The sequence below is a fragment of the Lynx rufus genome, unplaced genomic scaffold, assembly GCF_022079265.1.
Source record: "Lynx rufus isolate CCGP_SWC_20201006 ecotype Redwood Valley unplaced genomic scaffold, mLynRuf1.p SCAF_8, whole genome shotgun sequence".
Classification (NCBI taxonomy): Eukaryota; Metazoa; Chordata; class Mammalia; order Carnivora; family Felidae; genus Lynx; species Lynx rufus.
Window position 1 is genome coordinate 25,533,424 of NW_025814896.1, and position 20,097 is coordinate 25,553,520.

The window sequence follows — 20,097 nt, forward strand, 5'->3', positions numbered from 1 at the left end:
AGTCTGTGAGTTCGAGCCCCGCGTCGGGCTCTGTGCTGACAGCTCGGAGCCTGTAGCCTGCTTTGGATTCTGTGTCTCCCTCTCTCTGACTCTCCCCTGTTCATGCTGTGTCTCTATCTCAAAAATAAATAAACATTAAAAAAAATTTTTTTTAATAAATAAATAAATAAAAGTTGGGGAATCTTGGGGTGCCTGGCTGGCTCAGGCACTAGAGCATGGAATTCTTGATCTTGGGGTTGTGAGTTCGAGCCCCATGGTGGGTGTAGAGATTACTTAAAAAAAAATAAAATCTTAAGAAATTTTTAAAAACTCTAGAATTTCAATTGCTTTAAAAAATAGAAATGAGGGAGATACCACCTCACACCTGTCAGAATGGCTAACACTAACAACTCAGGCAACAACAGATGTTGGAGAGGATGCTGAGAAAGAGGATCTCTTTTGCACTGCTGGTGGGAATGCAAACTGGTGCAGCCACTCTGGAAAACAGTATGGAGGTTCCTCAACAAAATTAAAAATAGAACTACCCTATGACCCAGCAATTGCACTACTAGGTATTTATCCAAGGGATACAGGTGTGCTGTTTCCAAGTGACACATGCACCCCCATGTTTATAGCAGCACTATCCACAATAACCAAAGTATGGAAAGAGCCCAAATGTCCATCAATGGATGAATGGATAAAGAAGATATGGTATATATATACACAATGGAGTATTACTCGGCAATAAAAAAGAATGAAATCTTGCCATTTGCAACTATGTGGATGGAACTAGAGGGTATTATGCTAAGTGAAATTAGTCAGAGAAAGACAAACATCATATGACTTCACTCATATGAGGACACAGAACAGATGGGGGGTGCCTGGGTGGCTCAGTCAGTTAAGCGTCCAACTTCAGCTCAGGTCCATGATCTCACGGTTCGTGGGTTCGAGCCCCGCATCGGGCTCTGCGCAGACAGCTTGGAGCCTGGAGCCTGCTTTGGATTCTGTGTTTCCCTCTCTCTCTGCTCCTCCCCCGCTCATGCTCTGTCTCTCTCTCTGTCTCTCTCTGTCTCTGTCTCTCTCTGTCTCTCCTTCAAAAACAAATAAAAACATAAAAAAAAATTAAAAAGACACAGAACAGATGAACACAATTGAAGGGAAGCAAAAATAATATAAATACAGGGAGGGGGTTGGGGCGGCTGGGTGGCTCAGTTGATTGAGCACCCGACTTCGGCTCAGGTCATGATCTCACAGTTTGTGAGTTTGAGCCCCACAATGGGCTCTGTGCTGACAGCTCGGAGCCTGGGGCCTGCTTTGGATTCTGTGTCTCCCTCTCTCTGCCCGTCCCCTGCTCACGCTCTGTCTCTCAAAACTAAATAAACGTTTAAAAAAAAACAAGAAAGAGTCCCACACTCCACCAGCTGAGCCAGCCGCCCGCCTCAAGATTTACTGTCTTTTAATTCATGGAAGCAGAGATTGTGGAATGAGAAGAACCTCAAAGATCCTTTATCTTTTGCCTTTTTTGTATCTAGAGCATTACTTCTCAAAAAGTCTGTGTACCCATTATGTGCACATAATAGGGGCTCAAACTGAGTTCAAGGACACAGAGGCAGCTAAAGCAGAGCATCATCCCATCACTGTCTATGTTTTTGTGCTGATAAAAGGCAGTTTCATAAAAGTGAGAAGAAGCTGACTTATTAACACAAGCACAAAGTTTATAACCAACAATAACTGAAAATAACATAAGGGCAGAGTTCCTCAGGAAAAGCTGATCAACAAGTTGACAATATGAGTTAGTAATGTTCGCTGTCAAAAGATGCACCATATGTCAGAAGTATTTACAGGGTACCAAGTTCCATCTCAACTTTTCCTTCATGCTAGAATATAAAGGAATGTAATCCTACCAGCATCACTGAATATAAAGTGAAGGCAGGAGGGAAAGGACAGAAACTGTTTCAAATGGGGCGCCTGTGGCTCAGTCGGTTAAACATCTGACTTCAGCTCAGGTCATGATCTCACTGCTCCTAGGTTCAAGCCCCAAGTTGGGCTCAGTGTAGACCGCTCAGAGACTGGAGCCCGCTTTGGATTCTGTGGCTCCATCTCTCTCTGTCCCTCCCCCCCACCCTTTCTCTCAAAAATAAATAAACATTAAAAAAAGAAAAGAAAAGAAAGAAAGAAATTGTTCCAAATGATGGCTGTTAACCAGGAAGAAATGGTGGAGAATCCCCTGGGAGGCTATTTCCAAAAACCTCCAGGACATCCTCCCAAAGAATGGATCAAGACATGAGTGCCCTATTGATATTCTAATAACTCCCATAGTAATTCTGATCACACCACCAATCCACCCATCCTGACTCTCACCCCAAGGAAAACCAGTGTCCCAGTCATCTAGAACCAGAGGCTTAAAACAAAAGCTTACAAGAGTCTGTAGAGTTGGAGAAACTGTTTAATCAGTCAGCCAAACTGTTGTACAATTTATTTCCTATTCTTTAAAACCAGAAGTAAACAAAACAAAAACTGAAAGGTTTAGCAACAGCTATGTAATTCCTGAAATTCTGAGCTGTACTATTCTTTTTCTTCCTTGAGTCTTTTTTTTCTTTAAGTAACCTCTACCCACAATGTGGGGCTTGAACTCACGACCCCAGATCCAGCATCACATGCTCTACGGACTGAACCAGCTAGGAGCAGCCTCCTTAACTTGCAGCCTCCTTAACTTCTTTTATGTTAAACCACTCACTAAAACACTCAACATCCTAGTGAGTAGGTCAGACCTCAGTATTTCATGCTAATGGCAATCTGTCGACAGTATTAATGTGCAGTACAACCATCTATGGCAATTCTCCCAGAAAGACTTTTTGTAGCTGTTAATACAGTAAGTTTACAGCACTAAGCAAGATGTCACCATCAGTGTCAATGTAACAGGTGACTCTTTAATGCCCCTAACCTAGGGATAAATTCTTTAGCCTAACATTCAGTTTTCCACAGTTCTGCCTCAACCTGCCTACACTCCTCTCCTTTACTCATTAAGTATCTTGCACCCTCCAGGCTGGATGTCTTTTCTTATTCCAAGAGTTGATAACTAAAGCAATCTGCCACCCCACCCCCTTCAAACCCTGCCCATAGCCTGTTTCAGTAAAGGCTGTCGCTGACAAGTTCTACACTAAAAAAAGGAGGAATGGGCGCCTGGGTTACTCAGTCAGTTGTTAAAGTGTCTGACTTTGGCTCAGGTCATGACCTCATGGTTCCTGGGTTCAAGCCCCCCATCAGGTTCTATGCTGACAGCTTGGAGCCTGCTTCGGATTCTGTGTCTCCCTCTCTCTCTGCCCCTCTCCTGCTTGCATTCTATCTCTCTCAAAAGTAAACATTAAACATTAAAATAAATAAGAAGGAGGATATGTGACAGAGACCATATGTCCCATAAAGCCTAACATATTTATTCGGCCCTTTATAGAAAGTTTGCCAACTCCTGGCTTATTCCATCTCTCAGGACCTGAAATGATTTCCTTTATCCCATTTCTCCATATCTACCAATCCAAGATCCATCAAAATGCAGCTATTTAGTGAAGCCTTTCTTGCTACACCTTCAATGATACATGCTCTTCCTCTTTTAAATTTATCTCCTCTACCTCCCTTAGCATAAGGTATCTCTTTTGGAATTACAGGGCTGGTTTCCAAACCCAAAATACAGATGAAAGGTCTGACAAGAAGGCTACTGCATTAACCTAATTATTTTGCTGCTTCCTGTCTTGCTCCTTTGAATCCATCTTCATACGACCACCAGAATACTCTAGAATGCTATATTACCCATGTCATTCCCTCATCCTTTCTATTGCTCTCCACTAGCTATAGAATAAAATCCCAGCATAAAACCCTGACCCCTCCCTGCTTCTCTAATCTTATCTTCTGCTATTCTTCCCCTAGTACTTTATTTTCCAATAACATAACTACTTTTAGTACCCCCCAAAACCCAGTCCATCCCTAACTTCCCCCATCTCCTACACCTTCACGTGAGTACAAAAAGTGTATACTATCTCCAGAGAGTAATTTAGCAACATCCATCAAAATTACACAAAGTGGGGTTGGATGGGTGGCTCAGCCGGTTAAGTGTGTGAATCTTGATTTCTGCTTAAGTCACGATCTCTGGGCTGAGGGATGGAGCCCCTTGTTAAGCTGAGTGTGGAGCCCGCGTAAGATTCATTCTCTCTCTCTCTCTCTCTCTCTCTCTCTCTCTCTCTCCCTCCCTCCCCCCACCCCCGACCCTCTTGTGCTCACTCTTTAAAAAATAAAAAAAATTTTTAAAAAGAGCAGCAGTCTGGTTGTCTCAATGGGTAGAGCACGTGACTCTTGATCACAGAGACCTAACTTCAAGCCCCACACTGGGCATAAAGCAGCTTACTCTACAAAAAAAAAAAAAAAAAAAGGGCGGGGGCACCTGGGTGGCTCAGTAGGTTGATTTTCCAACTCTTTTTTTTTTTTTTTTAACGTTTATTTATTTTTGAGACAGAGAGAGACAGAGCATGAACAGGGGAGGGGCAGAGAGAGAGGGAGACACAGAATCTGAAACAGGCTCCAGGCTCTGAGCAGTCAGCACAGAGCCGGACGTGGGGCTTGAACTCAAGGACTGTGAGATCATGACCTGAGCCGAAGTCAGACGCCCAACCGACCGAGCCACCCAGGCGCCCCCCAACTCTTGATTTCAGCTCAAGTCATGGTCTCAGGGATGTGGGATTGAGCCAGGTGCCTGACTCTGTGTCTGGCTCTGTGCTGGGCATGCAATCTACTAGAGACTCTCTCTCCTTCTGCCCTTTGCTCATGTGCTCTCTCTCTAAAATAAAAAAAATTAAATAAATAAATAAACCACCCCATTTACACATCTGGCAGGAAAAAGGGGAGAGGAATTTAATTACCTCAATATTTACTCTCAATGTGGTTCAGCACTTCTTCAAATCAAGACATTTCAGTGAAACCTCCTAACAACTGCTGGGTTTAAACCTCTCTATGGAGGTTTTACCAGAGATGGCATGTGTTCACAGAAACCATTCTTTCTCTTCTATCAGTATTGGAGAACTTTGCTGCTATGGTCACAAGGCAGGGGCTTCTCTTCCTAAGGAACCAATAGCAGTTGACAGTGCTCACTCCTGTAGTCACTGTTACTTGATTTTTGTTCATCTAGTTCCTTCCTTCTCTTCTCTCCATACCAAACCCTCCAGAAGGGCAACTATAGCTCTCTCCTACAAACATATTTGAAAAATTGGAACACCAAAATTCCTTCTTTGAAGTTTCAAAAGCAAATCACTCAGTAGCAAATCACTCTGCCTTAAAAAAAAAAAAAATGAATTTTCACTACCTGCCAAAACCAACAAGTCAGCATCTGCAAATTACTAGGTCCAGATGAAATTTAAGAACTATTTACCTGAAAAAAAATAAAATTAAAAATTAAAAACTATTCATCTAGAGTCAGGAAAACACTCCATTGCTGAGAATTAAATATTCTCCCAAAAGGTGAACAAAAATACTGAAATTTATTTGAAACTAAGAAATTCAAGTTATTCTGAAATTTTACTAAGACAGAAGCACCAAGAAAACAATGAAACCATACAACATAAATTGTTTTTTCACCTACGTCTGGCATTACATGATAAATTTGTTCCTAAAAGTACACATCTCATTTCTATTACACTGAATTGCATTTTTAATGATTGAAGAGCTACCCCAGTGTAACTTTTCAATACAATACACAACCATATACCCCCACTATACAGATGACAACAATCTGGAAACAAACAGGTTTACCAACTGAACTCCACTTGGTTGGTATTTCACAGAAACATGGATTAACAATTCTGAAGCCACTTTCTGTATATTCTAAGATTGGGGAATAAGTAATGTTGTAGATTGTGTGAGTCAGGTTTATTATCCCTTGGCAAGAGAAGAGACTTAAAAATACAAAAAAGAGAAAGAATAAATGAACTTTTAGGGGTGCCTGGGTGGCTCAGTTGGTTGAGCATCAACTCTTGGTTTCGGCTCAGGTCGTGATCTCATGGTTCACGGGTTCGAGCCCCACATCGGGCTGTGTGCTGACGGCACGAAGCCTGCTTGGGATTCTGTCTCTCTCTCTGCCCCTCCCCTGCTCACTATCTTTCTGTCAAAAATAAATAAATAAACATTAAAAAAAAAAAAGAACAACTGAACTTTTGGTATTGGAGGCATGAGTATAAACTCATGACTTTTATTATATATAGATATAAGTAGAGACAAAGTGAGGTGGGTGTGTATATGTATATGCATATGTATGTATACGAATATATTTCCTAGCTTGGTCCATTAAAAGAATCTAGAAGCAATCCTATCACATAGCAATAAGCACACATAGCAGCCAGATCTTGATTTCAAAATAATTTTCTCCATTAACAGGAATTATGAGAGAAACATCTTGGAGAAATAGCTGATTCCAAGGCTCAGGTAGAAAGAGAAGATAATAATAATAATAAATATGTATTTTTAAATAATACATATATATATTTTTTTTTTTCAAAGAAAGGAAAGAAGATAAGCCTGGATTACCTTTTTGTGCCAGAAAGTAAAGTAGTAGCCCAAGAATGTTAGAAACCTGTCCAAAGGATACAAGAACTAGCTTGAAGGGGCTCCTACTGGGATAATGTGAACACCACAATAAACAACAGATTATAACCTACTGAATAAAATAAGAATCTTTATCAATATATATAAGAAGTATGGCTGGGGCGCCTGGGCGGCGCAGTCGGTTAAGCGTCCGACTTCAGCCAGGTCACGATCTCGCGGTCCGTGAGTTCGAGCCCCACGTCGGGCTCTGGGCTGATGGTTCGGAGCCTGGAGCCTGTTTCCGTCTGTGTCTCCCTCTCTCTCTGCCCCTCGCCCGTTCATGCTCTGTCTCTCTCTGTCCCAAAAATAAATAAAAACGTTGAAAAAAAAAATTAAAAAAAAAGAAGTATGGCTAAGAAAATGCTCTGGGGGCGCCTGAGTGGCTCAGTTGGTTAAACGACTGGCTCTTTATTTCAGCTCACGTCACAATCTCACAGTTTGTGGGTTCAAGCCCTGTGTCAGGCTCTGCGCTGACAGTGCAGAACCTGCTTGGGATTCTCTCTCCTCCTCTCTCTCTCTGCCCCTCCCCCACTCACAGGGTTTGTGTGTACTTCTTTCTCTCTCAAAAAAAATAAACTTAGGGGCACCTGGGTGGCTCAGTCGGTTAAGCAGCTGACTTCGGCTCAGGTCATGATCTCATGGTCTGTGAGTTCGAGCCCCGCATCGGGCTGCGTGCTGACAACTCAGAGCCTGGGGCCTGTTTCAGATTCTGTGTCTCCCTCTCTCTGACCCTCCCCTGTTCATGCTCTGTCTCCCCCTGTCTCAAAAATAAATAAAAAATGTTAAAAAATAAATAAATGAACTTAAAAAAAAAAAGAAAATGCTATGTAGAATATTAAACAGTAACTGAAGAAAAACTAATAGGAATAGATAATCATGGGGGTACATGGGTGCCTCAGTCAACTGAGCGGCCAGTTTCAGCTCAGGTCATGATCTCAGTTTGTGACATCTCAGTTTGCTGTCAGCACAGAGCCCACTTAGGAACCTCTGTCTGCCTCTCTGCACTTACCCCACTCATGCATGTGTGTGTTCTCTCTCTCTCTCTCTCTCAAAAATAAACATTAAAAAAATTTTTTTTAATTATTTCTTGATTTGATACGTGTATTGTAGTTATGTAAGAATGTCCTAGTTTACTGGAAATATACATTATGTTATTTGGGGTAAAGTAATATGCAATATAAATGGAATCATAATATAGAAAAGTAGTAAAACATTGACATCTGGAGAATCAGGGTGAAGAGCATATAGGAACGTTAATATTACTCTTGCACTTTTTCATAAGTTTGAAACTATGTCAAAATATGAAGTGAAAGGCGCCTGGCTGACTCAGTGGGTAGAGCATGTGGACTCTTGAACTGAGGGTTGTGAGTTCAAGCTCCATGCTGGGTACAGAGTTTTCTTAAAAATAAAATAAAATGCAGCCAGGAGGAGGTCCAACTTTCACTCTTCGCAGACAACATGATACTCTATATGGAAAACCCAAAAGATTCCACCAAAAAACTGCTAGGATCCATGAATTCAGGAAACTTGCAGAAAATAAAATCAATGCAAAGAAATCGGTTGCATTCCTATACACCAATAATGAAGCAACAGAAAGAGAAATCAAGGAATCGATCCCACTTACAATTGTACCAAAAGCCATAAAATACCTAGGAATAAATCTAACCAAACAGGTGAAAAATATATACACTGAAAACTACAGAAAGCTTATGAAAGAAATTGAGAAAGACAGAAAAAAATGGAAAAAGATTCCATGCTCCAGGATAGGAAGAACAAATATTGTTAAAATGTAAATACTACCCAAAGTAATCTACATATTCAATGCAATACCTATCAAAACAACACCAGCATGGGGCGCCTGGGTGGCGCAGTCGGTTAAGCGTCCGACTTCAGCCAGGTCACGATCTCGCCGTCCGTGAGTTCGAGCCCCACGTCAGGCTCTGGGCTGATGGCTCAGAGCCTGGAGCCTGTTTCCGATTCTGTGTCTCCCTCTCTCTCTGCCCCTGCCCTGTTCATGCTCTGTCTCTCTCTGTCCCAAAAATAAATAAACATTGAAAAAAAAATTAAAAAAAAAAAAAAAAACAACACCAGCATTCTTCACAGAGCTAGAACAAAGAATCCTAAAATTTGTATGGAACCAGAAAAGACCCCAAATAGCCAAAGCAATCTTGAAAAAGAAAACCAAAGCAGGAAGCATCACAAACCCTGACTTCAAGCTGTATTACAAAGCTGTAATCATCAAGACAGTATGGTACTGGCACAAAAACAGACACTCAAGATTAATGGAACAGAATACAGAACCGAGAAATGGATCCACAAACGTATGGCCAACTAATCTTTGACAAAGCAGGAAAGAATAACCAATGAAATAAAGACAGTCTCTTCAGCAAGCGGTGCTGGGAAAACTGGAGAGCGACATGCAGAAAAATGAACCTGGACCACTTTCTTACACCATACATAAAAATAAACTCAAAATGGATAAAAGACCTAAACGTAAGACAGGAAGCCATCAAAACCCTCAAGGAGAAAGCAGGCAAAAACCTCTTTGACCTTGGCCGCAGCACCTTCTTACTCAACATGTCTCCAGAGTCAAGGGAAACCAAAGCAAAAACGAACTATTGGGACCTCCTCAAAATAAAAAGCTTCTTGGGGCACCTGGGTGGCTCAGTCGGTTAAGGGTCTGACTTCAGCTCAGGTCATGATCTTGCGGTCCGTGAGTTCGAGCCCCACGTTGGGCTCTGTGCTGACAGCTCATATCCTGGAGCTTGTTTCCAATTCTGTGTCTCCCTCTCTCTCTGACCCTCCCCCGTTCACGATCTGTCTCTCTCTGTCTCAAAAATAAATAAACGTTAAAAAAAAAAAGCTTCTGCACAGTGAAGGAAACAATAAGCAAAACTAAAAGGCAACCGACAGAATATGAGAAGATATTTGCAAACGACATATCAGATGAAGGGTTAGTACCCAAAATCTATAAAGAACTTATCAAACTCAACACCCAAAAAACAAACGATGCAATGAAGAAATGAGCAAAAGACATGAATAGACACCTCTCCAAAGAAGACATCCAGATGGCCAACCGACACATGAAAAAATACTCAATATCACTCATCATCGGGGAAATACAAATCAAAACGACGATGAGATACCACCTCACACCTGTCAGAATGGCTAACATTAACAACTCAGGCAACAACAGATGTTGGCGAGGATGCAGAGAAACATGATCTCTTTGCACTGCTGGTGGGAATGCAAACTGGTGCAGCCACTCTGGAAAACAGTACGGAGGTTCCCAACAAAATTAAAAATAGAACTACCCTACGACCCAGCAATTGCACTACTAGATATTTATCCCAGGGATACAGGTATGCTGTTTCCAAGCGACACATGCACCCCAATGTTTATAGCAGCACTGTCAACAATGGCCAAAGTATGGAAAAAGCCCAAATGTCCATCCATGAATGGATAAAGATGCGGTATATACATACAATGGAGTATTACTCGGCAATCAAAAAGAATGAAATCTTGCCATTTGCAACTATGTGGATGGAACTAGAGGGTATTATGCTAAGCGAAATTAGTCACTCAGAGAGACAAATATCCTTTGACTTCACTCATATGAGGACTTTAAGAAACAGAACAGATGAACATAAGGGAAGGGGAGCAAAAATAATATAACAGGGAGGGTGACAAAAACAGAGGAGACTCTTAAATATGGAAAACAAACAGAGGGTTATTGGAGGGGTTGTGAGAAGGGGGAGGGGCTAAATGGGTAAGGGGCATTAAAGAATCTACTCCTGAAATCATTGTTGCACTATATGCTAACTAACTTGGATATAAATTTAAAAAATAAATTAAATAAAAATACCGGATGGATAAATAAATAAATAAATAAATAAATAAATAAATAAAATACAATAAAATGGGGCACTTGGTTGGCTTAGCCGATAGAGCATACAGCTCTTGATCTAGGGGTTGTGATTTCAAGCCTCATACTGGATACAGAGATTACTTAAAAATAAAATCTCAAAAATAAATAAAATAAAATAAAATAAGACAAGACAAGACAACAACAACAACAATCACTTAGCCAGACCAACCCACCAAGAGAAAACTGAGGTGAAGCTTACAAAATCTGGAGCTACTGAACTCTAAGCAGTTCTAGGAGGCTAGAGAATGAATGCCTGAGGAACTAAAACATCACCTCTTCCCTTCCTGTTCCCTCACCACTCAGAACTTCCCTCTCCTAAACCATCTCTATCTTTAATCTCAGCCACAAAGAGGGCTTACTTTATGCCTGCCTTCTCCCTGCAAGGTTGGCTCTACTTCTCTAGAAAGAAACAAAAATCAAAGACATAATCACTTTCTCAAAATTAAGGACCAAAAAACCTAGTCATATTTTTGGTAGAGAAAAATGTCACTGGTATTTTAGATTTCATAGAGAGGGGAGACAGAGAACAGGTAGTCCTAAGGAGACTGTAAACTAGCTAAAAAATACATGGGAATTAGAGGAAACTGTATAATTAGTGTAGCTCTAGGGATTTAAGGTAAAAATGAATAAATTTCTGCTGGTGAATGTCTGTTCTCACGTGGCTTCGAAAAATTAAAAGCAGGCATGACCTCTGCAAGGAGATGGCTAAGTTAACAAAGGAATAAGAGAAACATTTGTAAGAGAGGAAAAGGTCAAAGTAGTGTGTCAAGGGAGCTGTGCTATGCCTGGTATTAACATTTCACTTGAGCTGCTGGAGAGGTCAGATTACATATTTGTCGCCATCAGCTAATTTAATTGAAAGGTCTAGCCGACTCCAAGGCTATAAATTCAGACAGAAGGATACCTAGCTCTGGGTTATTCTAAATTTTACTTTGATTTCTGCATTTAATTATGGCAATACAAAATAGGACAGAGTCAAATCTTAAGGGGACACGTTCCAAAGAAAAGGTTCACTGCATAAATCCATGAACTATATTGGATGATCCACATTCGACAGCTCCTCACAGGGCCATGCAAAATTACTATGGACATTTCTTGGGCTTTTGATGTTCACTGCCATCATCTGTTTCACTGCTAAGACCAGGAAACATATGGGATGAATTGGTAAAGGATGCTGAGAGTTTCTGTTGCTTTTTTTTTTTTTCTTTCAATCAGGATACCTCTGAACAAGACCAAGACCTAGTACAGTAGTAGTCTTTAAATCATATTCCAATTCCTAGGGCATTTTTAAATAAGAGAAGATGGTAGGCAAAGAAAGTTGCTGAAGATAGATGATGGGAAATCATTTTCAGGGAACACTGGGGTCCAAGGAACACATGTTTAAAAACCTCTAGTCTAGTTGGCAAAAAGCAGAAGCCATGTGATAGTAAAAAACAGTGGATTTTGGACTCAGATCTCAATGTAAAATGAGTAAACTCAACACCAGGATTGAACTAAGTTTGAACAGTGCATCTGCTACTGATTAACTGTGTGACCTTGGGCAATTTATTTAAGTTCTCTGAGTCTTATTTCCTTATCTGTGAAACAGAGATACTGACTCCCTCCCAAGGTTGTTCCAAGAATTACATGAGATGACTTAAGTGAAAAGCACCCAGCAGAAAATTTAGCAAAGAACCCTTTTTAAAAGAAGACTTAAAAGTCAGATTCAGGGGCACCTGAGTAGCTCAGTTGGTTATGTGCCTGACTTCCACTCAGGTCATTATCTCAAGGTTCATGGTTTCAAGCCCTGCGTCAGGCTCTGTGCTGACATCTCAGAGCCTGGAGTCTGCTTCAGATTCTGTGTCTCCCTCTCTCTCTCTGACACTCCCCCACTCATGCTCTGTCTCTTTCTGTCTCTCAAAAATAAATAAACGTTAAAAAAAAAAAAAAGTCAGATTCAGGGGCACCTGGGTGGCTCATTTAAGCGTCAGACTTCAGATCAGGTCATGATCTCACGGTTCGTGGGTTCAAGCCCTGCATCAGGCTCTGTGCTGACAGCTCAGAGCCTAGAGCCTGCTTCGGATTCTGTGTCTCCCTCTCTCTCTGACCCTCCCCCGCTTGCATGCGCACACGCTCGCTCTGTCTCTCAAAAATAAATAAATAAACTTAAAAAAAAAAAGTCAGATTCATTCAGTCAATATATCTGCAATGGACTCATTTCACAAGTTTAATTTATGGTACCCCAGCCCCTATAATTTCAGATAGCCTCAAGGCCTTCAAGGGGCCAGAGACAGAAACCAGAGACAAAGACAAAAAGCTACTTAACCAGCCATAATAAAACCCAGAGACAGGATCTGTCACATGTACATATACTGGCTCATATTGCACATGGGGCCAGTTAGTATAGCGACAGTGAGGCCCCTCTTCTTGGTAATCTTACCAGAGTAGAAAAAATAACCAGGGAGAGATTGTCCCTCATTAGCCTTCAAGCTTTCAGGAATTGAAGTAAATCTTTACAATTCAGTGACTGCTTTCTATAATATGAGGCTCAAAAACAGTACTCTAACACTAAGGGAAGAGGATAAAACTGGCAGGTGAGAAATCTTTTTTTTACACCTCTTTCCTCCTTTTTTTTCCTTATCCTTATCCTTTCCTTAGCCTGGAACTTATTAGTGTATTAACCCATCTTGTTCCTAGTGCTGCATTCGTTCATTGGACACTATCTTTTAAATGATCTTTTCTGCCTAAAAGCATTTTTTAATTCAAGTAACTAATCATAAAGTCTAGATTTGCATGTCCCATAACAGGCTCAAGAACAAGCTTAAAGTCGATCTTTGCTTACTTTTAGAATCTATTTGTATGTAGGAAAGCCAACAGGTTCCAAACCAGCACAAATGCATTCAACAGTCAAAGATGAAGACAGAAATCAAGTGAAGAAGTCCCAACTCTCCAATTAACCAAAGTCAATAACCCTCTCAAAACAACTGAAATCAAAGGATAACTTTGTTCCTAATAGGAAAACCTATACCCAATTCTAACACTAGGACTCACTGAAATTCCACACAAGGACTCACTGAAATATCAACTCTAAATTAACATCCAGATAGCAAGTAACTAAGTAAAGTTTTGTAGCAATATTATTACTCTTAAAAGCCTTCAGCTCACTTTGACTCTGCCATGGGATAGAGGTGAGAAATGAGGCAACAAAGGTTCTGAACATCACCCTCAAAAAGGGGAGAAACAACCAGAAAAAGTTCTGTAGTGCAGTAATATTTAGATATCTGTAAGTACTGCTTCCCTTCCCTTATAAATGCTATATTGTCAGCCTGATGGACTCAGGGCTTGATCTCAAGACTGTGAGATCATGACCTGAGCCAAAACCAAGAGTTGGACACTTAACCAACAAAACCCCCCAGGTATCCCTTAAATGACTTTTCAAATGTAGAACTTCACAGTGACCGAGTGTAGGAACAGGGGTTTGATTTTCCCATTCATTGATGGTCAACACATTTTTTTTAAGGTACTCTCTATATCCAAAGTGAGGCTGGAACTCACAACTCAAAAGTCACATACATGCTCTATCAACTGAGCTAGCCAGATACTCTGAAGGCCAACACATTTTTAAAACATTTTTTTTTAATGTTTACTTATTTTTGAGTGACGGAGCGTGAGCAGGGGAGGGGCAGAGAGAGAGAGGAAGACACAGAATTTGAAGCAGACTCTGAGCTGTCAGCATGGAGTCCCGATGTGGGGCTCAAACTCGCAGGTCGTGAGATCATGACCTGAACCGAAGTTGGATGCTTAACTGACTGAGCCACCCAGGCACCCCAACACATTTTTTTTAAGTTTACTTATTTATTTTGAGAGAGAGAGCGAGAGAGCAGGGGAGGGGCAGAGAGAGAGGGGGAGAGTCTGAATCCCAAGCAGGCTCTACACTGTCAGCACAGAGCTCAACACGGGGCTCAAACTCACAAACCATGAAATCATGACCTGAGCTAAAGTCAGATGCTTAACCAAGTGAGCCACCCAGATGCCCACTTTTTTTTTTTAAGATTTTTTTTTTTTTTTTAAGTAATCTCTACACCAGTATGGGACCTGAACTCACAGTCCCAAGATCAAGAGTTGCAAACTCCATGGACTGAGTCAGTGAGGTGCCCCAGTTAACACATTTTTAAATAATAGTTACTTTAATGTCAACAACTTAGGCTCTGCAGTCAGAAAGATCTAGATTTTAATCTGGGCTTGGTCACTTATTAGTTCTATAATGAGTCAATTTCTTGATTTGTAAAATCAGGACATATACCTATCTAAAAGAGTGGAGGATTAAAAGGCAAAAAGTTTATGACATCTGGCCCAAAATAAACATGGACTATTAGGGATTACTATTATTATTCTTAGGCAAGAATTATCCTCATTTATAGATTAAACAAATGGAGTCTCAGAAGTTAAAAAACTTCCCAGAACTGGGCCTCAAACCCAAAGTCTGCCTCCAAATTTTGCTTTTCCCTTACGGATCGACAATGTATGATGATATGCGATCATGCACATCTCTGCCTTTTTTTGGTTTTTTGTTTACTTTTGGGAGAGACAGAGTGCAAGCTGGGGAAGGGCAGAGAGAGAGGGAGACACAGAATCTGAAGTGTCTCTGAGCCATCAGCACAGAGCCCGATGCAGGGCTCAAACCCATGAACTGTGAGACCATGACCTGAGCTGAAGTTGGACACTTAACTGACTGATCCACCCAGGCCCCCTATCTCTGCCTTTTTAAATAGGCTACTAACTGAAATTTAACAGGTCTTGATTGTGTGGTCACACATTATGGTGCTTTTAATTGTATTCTTTTTTTTTTTTTTTCTTATCCAATAGTTTAGGCGAAAAGAACTAAATGCATCAGTGTGGCATAGTACTTAAGGACCACAGGAGAGGATGAGACCCTGTCTCTCATTGTCAGTATGCTTACCTGGGATAGCCTCCCATCTCTCCATCTGATTTGTGGCTTTTTAAATCTGCTTGTGAAGGGGCATCTGGCTGGCTCAACTGGAAGAGCATGCAAATGCTTGATCCTGGGGTCCTGAGTCTGAGCCTCACGTTGGGTATAGAGATTACTTAAACACATAAATAAACTTTAAAATCTGCTTATGAGCTGGGCTCAGACAGGTATCTTTGTTTGGAGAATGTGCAGAATATGAGTGAGCTCTAAGTGAAAGTCTGAGGTGTTATGCTATTAACTAGGTATACAAGTTTTAATCATAGTCATGGTCCCAGCAAGAAAGATAACACACTCCAGAGTAAGGAGGGTTTAATAACAGGACCAAATAGGTAATAATCACAAGGAATAGCTGTAGTATCCTGGGACTAGTGAGAGCACTTCTAAGCCTGAGGAACAAAGGAAATTAAAACTTTGCAAATCCAAAGGAGTGAGTCGCAGAAAGAACCCTCCTTTCGAGGAATAGCAATCTTCAATCAAGGAACAGCCAGCCAGAGGCAACACCCATAGGAAGGGAGAAAGGAAATTAAAATTCCCTAACCTTAGATGAGAAGGAAGCTCTTGATGTAGTTCGCCTAAGTCAGCCTTCCAGGGCAGAGAAAAGGCAACAGATGGAAAGTAGGACCTAGAAGAGCAAATGGAAGGTACCTAATTCAACCTCCAGGAAGTCTTTCAGGTAAACTTTCCCATCTCTTCTTTCATGCTAATGGACAAATGCCAGATAAGGAAAGGGTTACTGAACACGACAATTCTCACCCCTTTTGAATTAGGTAAGGCACAGGGCCTGTCTACCATATTTGTAATCAAGTTTGTTCACTAGCAAGTGTGGTCATTTACCATTCTACTTGTAATTTCACAATTCTTTGAAAGTCCAATAATTTACAGACCTTTCTCCAGCCTTAGGGACTTTCCACTTACCTTGTTAGGCAAAATAAGATCACAAAAATGCAGGAGCTTACATTTAGGAGTTTATATTCTTAGATAACTAAGAAGGCAGAATGAGGTCAAGTGTCACCAGAGAGAAAAGAGCTGCGGTATTGTGGAAAGTTCTGGAATGGGCTTCCTTGCCATCTGGCCCCTGCCAGAACAAGTCCAGCCAGAACTCACTGTTATCCTATCAACAAGGTACACAAAAGCTTCAATCAGGTTCCCTGCGGGTCCAGATCTGGAGAACAACTCACCAAGCACACAAGAGGTCCACCCCTCCTCCTCCTGGAAAAAAGCCCCTCTTTTTCTTAGGCTGGTCCAAATGTTAACTCCTTATCTGAAACTTACTTGGACCCTCAAAGAACAATTAGTTATGCCAACCCTGTATTCTCAAAAGACTTTGCTTTGAGCACTATCATTATCCACATACAGGTGCAGGGCCCCTACTAGCCTGTGAGATCCTAAGTCTTCTTTATACCCTCAGGCACAAACTGCACACAGAACACTATGTCAAGCACAGTATGAGTACTCCCATATATTATCATATGCATACCACATACATATTACTGATCATCACAAAACTGTAAATGTGGCAGGGGCTCTCATCAACTCAGTTTTACAGATGAGGAAAATAAAGTGCACAAAAAGGTTAAATAACGTGCCCAAAGTCTCAAAGCTAATGGTATTTTGGACCCCAAGATTTCAACCTCAGCATAACTCCAGAACTGAATTTCAACCAACCTCAGAGGTTAAGAAGAAGGTCCCGCCACAAGACCAAAGGTCCCCACCCCTAAGATGCCCAGTTATTATTCACCAGCATGTGAAAAAACAATAATTGGAACTTCTACTCACATTTTAGATCACCCTTTTGCAAAAAAGGTCTATTTTTGCATGTTATAAAATGTACCTAACATAGATTACAGTTAATTAGCAATGTAATTGTAACTTAAAACATTCACATGTATGTGCATACTCAACCCTATCTACTAATACAAAGAACATGGAAAAACATTTTAGGCCAATGCTCTAGACTACTCCCCCGCCCCCCTCCAAGGACTCAGAGCTCCTACATTCTCTGCCCGGCACTTCCGTTAAAAACATTAGCCAATCAAGCCTATAGGTAAGCTCCTAGAAGCAAGAGTCTGCTTTTATTCATCTTTGTAAGCCCTACACCAGCAAAGGGCCTGGAGCTTAGCAGATGGTCAATGCTGAATCTAACTGTATCACAGGAACCTCACAGAAAAAATCCTCTCAATATTTTAATTCAGTTTACTATATGCTTCCAGATTAAAAGAAAAACTGTATTAAGTATGCTAAGAATGTAATATAGAATTGTCTTAGGAACACTAAAATAAACAAACATATAAAACTTTGTTACATAATAGAACTAAAATTGTACTTTGGGGACATATTTTAAACTAAAAATTGCGTGAAAGAGATTTGGACATAAAACATTTAAGTTCAGATTAAAACTCCTTTCATTTCACAGAGATGGTGCATCTTAGACCTAAAGGGTCAGCTCTGCCTCTCTTTTGTTATAAGCTCCAAGAAGAACAGATCAAACTACGAAAAGCAGCGATTTTGGGCTTGACTATGAAGAGGCATTGCTGGATGCATCTACTTTGCATTTCTTCAATCCAGTATCTAATGAGTGTCAAAGAAGAGAGGCTGTGTAAAGTCTCCCTTTTTTGTGAAGGACGTGGGCTCTGGGGCTAGATCACAGGGTTCCTTCTGTTCCTCAGTTTCATCCTCTGCAAAATGGTCATGTTGAAATTCTTAACTCTTATTTACACTGTCACCAGGATTAAATGAAGAGAAAACATGCAAAATGGATTTATTGCTTTCCTCATTTACCTGTCTTCCCCTTCCCCAAACTAAACTTAAAGACTGAGTTTGGTCCATCTAGTTTGTTGTTATATTCCCATGGCTGAGAATGGTACTTTTTACTTAATAGATGATTTAAGAAGCACTGAATGAATAGAATGCAAAATGCCTGCTGCTGAAAAAATGTTGACTATCACTGCTATTGTAACGAGAAACAATTAAAATTTTATTGTTGTTATTAAGAGACACCAGGATCTCAAAATTCTAGGAGGAACACTAGATAAATGCTGGAATGGAGAAATGGAGGTAAGAAAAACAACTGGATCATAAAGCAGGACTAACCTAAGACAAAAATCGTAAAACAAATACACAACTAGAGCCCAATTTCGGGCTTTTCCAAGTGAGGTTCACCCTGGATGAGATTTATCAGCGATTACAGTAATAACAGCTTTCACGCTTGTGTATGTCCCAGTCTGTGCCAAGCATTCTACTGGCCTCACAAACCCAAGAACCGTGGCGGAGGGGATGGGGGTGGGGATGTGGAAATGCTCTCTACACCCCCATTTTGCAGAATGGAACTGAGGTTAGGAAAGACCCAAGGTCACATCCCCTGAGCCGGGGAGCCAGGATGTGAACCCAGGCAGTCTGATCCCCGAGCCTGCACTCAACAGGCCCCCTCAAAGAGGCCATCCTCGCCTCCCCCACCATCCGCCGCACACCCCTCGAAATTGGGCGTGTGGAATACTCCCCCAGAAACAACACTCAGTGGCCTCAGCACCGGGAGGACAAAATCCTTGTCCGCGAGTAAGTCCGATGGACGCCGGCCCGGCCTGGGCTCCGAGGCCGCGGTCCCCACAGCTTCATTCGCATCGCGAGCTCTGAGCCCTCCGGGCCGCGCAGGAAGCGCCCGGGCGGCCTCGAGAACCCGGGAAGGCCCGGCCCGCCGCGTGACCTTGGATCCGCCGCCCTGCTTCGGGCCTCAGTTTCCCCAATCTGGCCTGGCGCCGGGGGCCTCTCGGGAGCTGGCGCCTGTGGAGCAGCAGGCCCCTCACACGCCCCCCTCAGCCTCCCGCCTTCCCGCCCTGCTTACGCTGGAAGGCGGCCGCTCCAGGGACGCCCACCATCGCCGCACGCCTCCGCCGTGCGCCTCCCGCCTCCACCCGCGGCCCGGGTCCCTCGGAGGCGCCGCCGCGAGACCTGGAGCAGCAAAGCTCGCCAGCCCCAGCTCCGCCGCTGCCGCTGCCGCCAACGCTGCCGTTAGGCCGCGCGCCGCCCCGCCCCCCTGGTTGGCTCCGCCCCGCCCCCGGGCACGCCCCCGCCGCGCGCCCGCCCGACCAACGCACACGGAAGCCCGGCCCCAAGACCCGCTCCATCTAAGCCCCGCCCCTTCCGCGCGAACCTACCGCCCTATCCCGGCGCATCCAGCTTCTCAAGCCCGCCTCCCCTGTGTCACGCGCGCCCGTCACGCGCAAGGCCCACTCGTCTGGCACTGGGCTTCCGGCTGTGGCCTGGGCGGCGACCCAGGCCGGGAGGTGGAGGCAAGGGCCTAGGGGGTGGAGCTTAGGGGGGAGGGGACAGCGCCACACCTGAGTTCTCCAGGTTAAGGCCTTGTCGCCCTGAACAAGTCATGGGGTAAGTCACTTACCCCCTTTTGGCCTACTCTGTTATAAATGTCTAAAATGTCATCACAATATTAATAACCGTTAGCTATAATAACCGTTGTATTACTTCATCATCTTCAGGTGCTACTTTTATACACTCATCCAGTCAATCCTCACAATGAGGGAGAGAGGTATTATTTTCCCTTTTCCATATATGCAGAAAGGGCTTTTCCACCGACCAACTTGCCCAC

General features: G+C 42.4%; 1 protein-coding gene across 1 annotated transcript in view; it reads right to left on the bottom strand.

The window, feature by feature from the left end:
- The window catches only part of CBFA2T2 (CBFA2/RUNX1 partner transcriptional co-repressor 2), a 138,890-nt gene extending 119,432 nt beyond the window's left edge, over positions 1–19,458 (bottom strand). Inside the window, exon 1 of the mRNA XM_047068818.1 lies at positions 19,336–19,458. Within this exon, the coding sequence (XP_046924774.1) occupies positions 19,336–19,369 (34 nt within the window). The 5' untranslated portion in view covers positions 19,370–19,458. The remainder of the gene's footprint in view (positions 1–19,335) is intronic.
- Between the last annotated feature and the right edge of the window lie 639 nt (positions 19,459–20,097).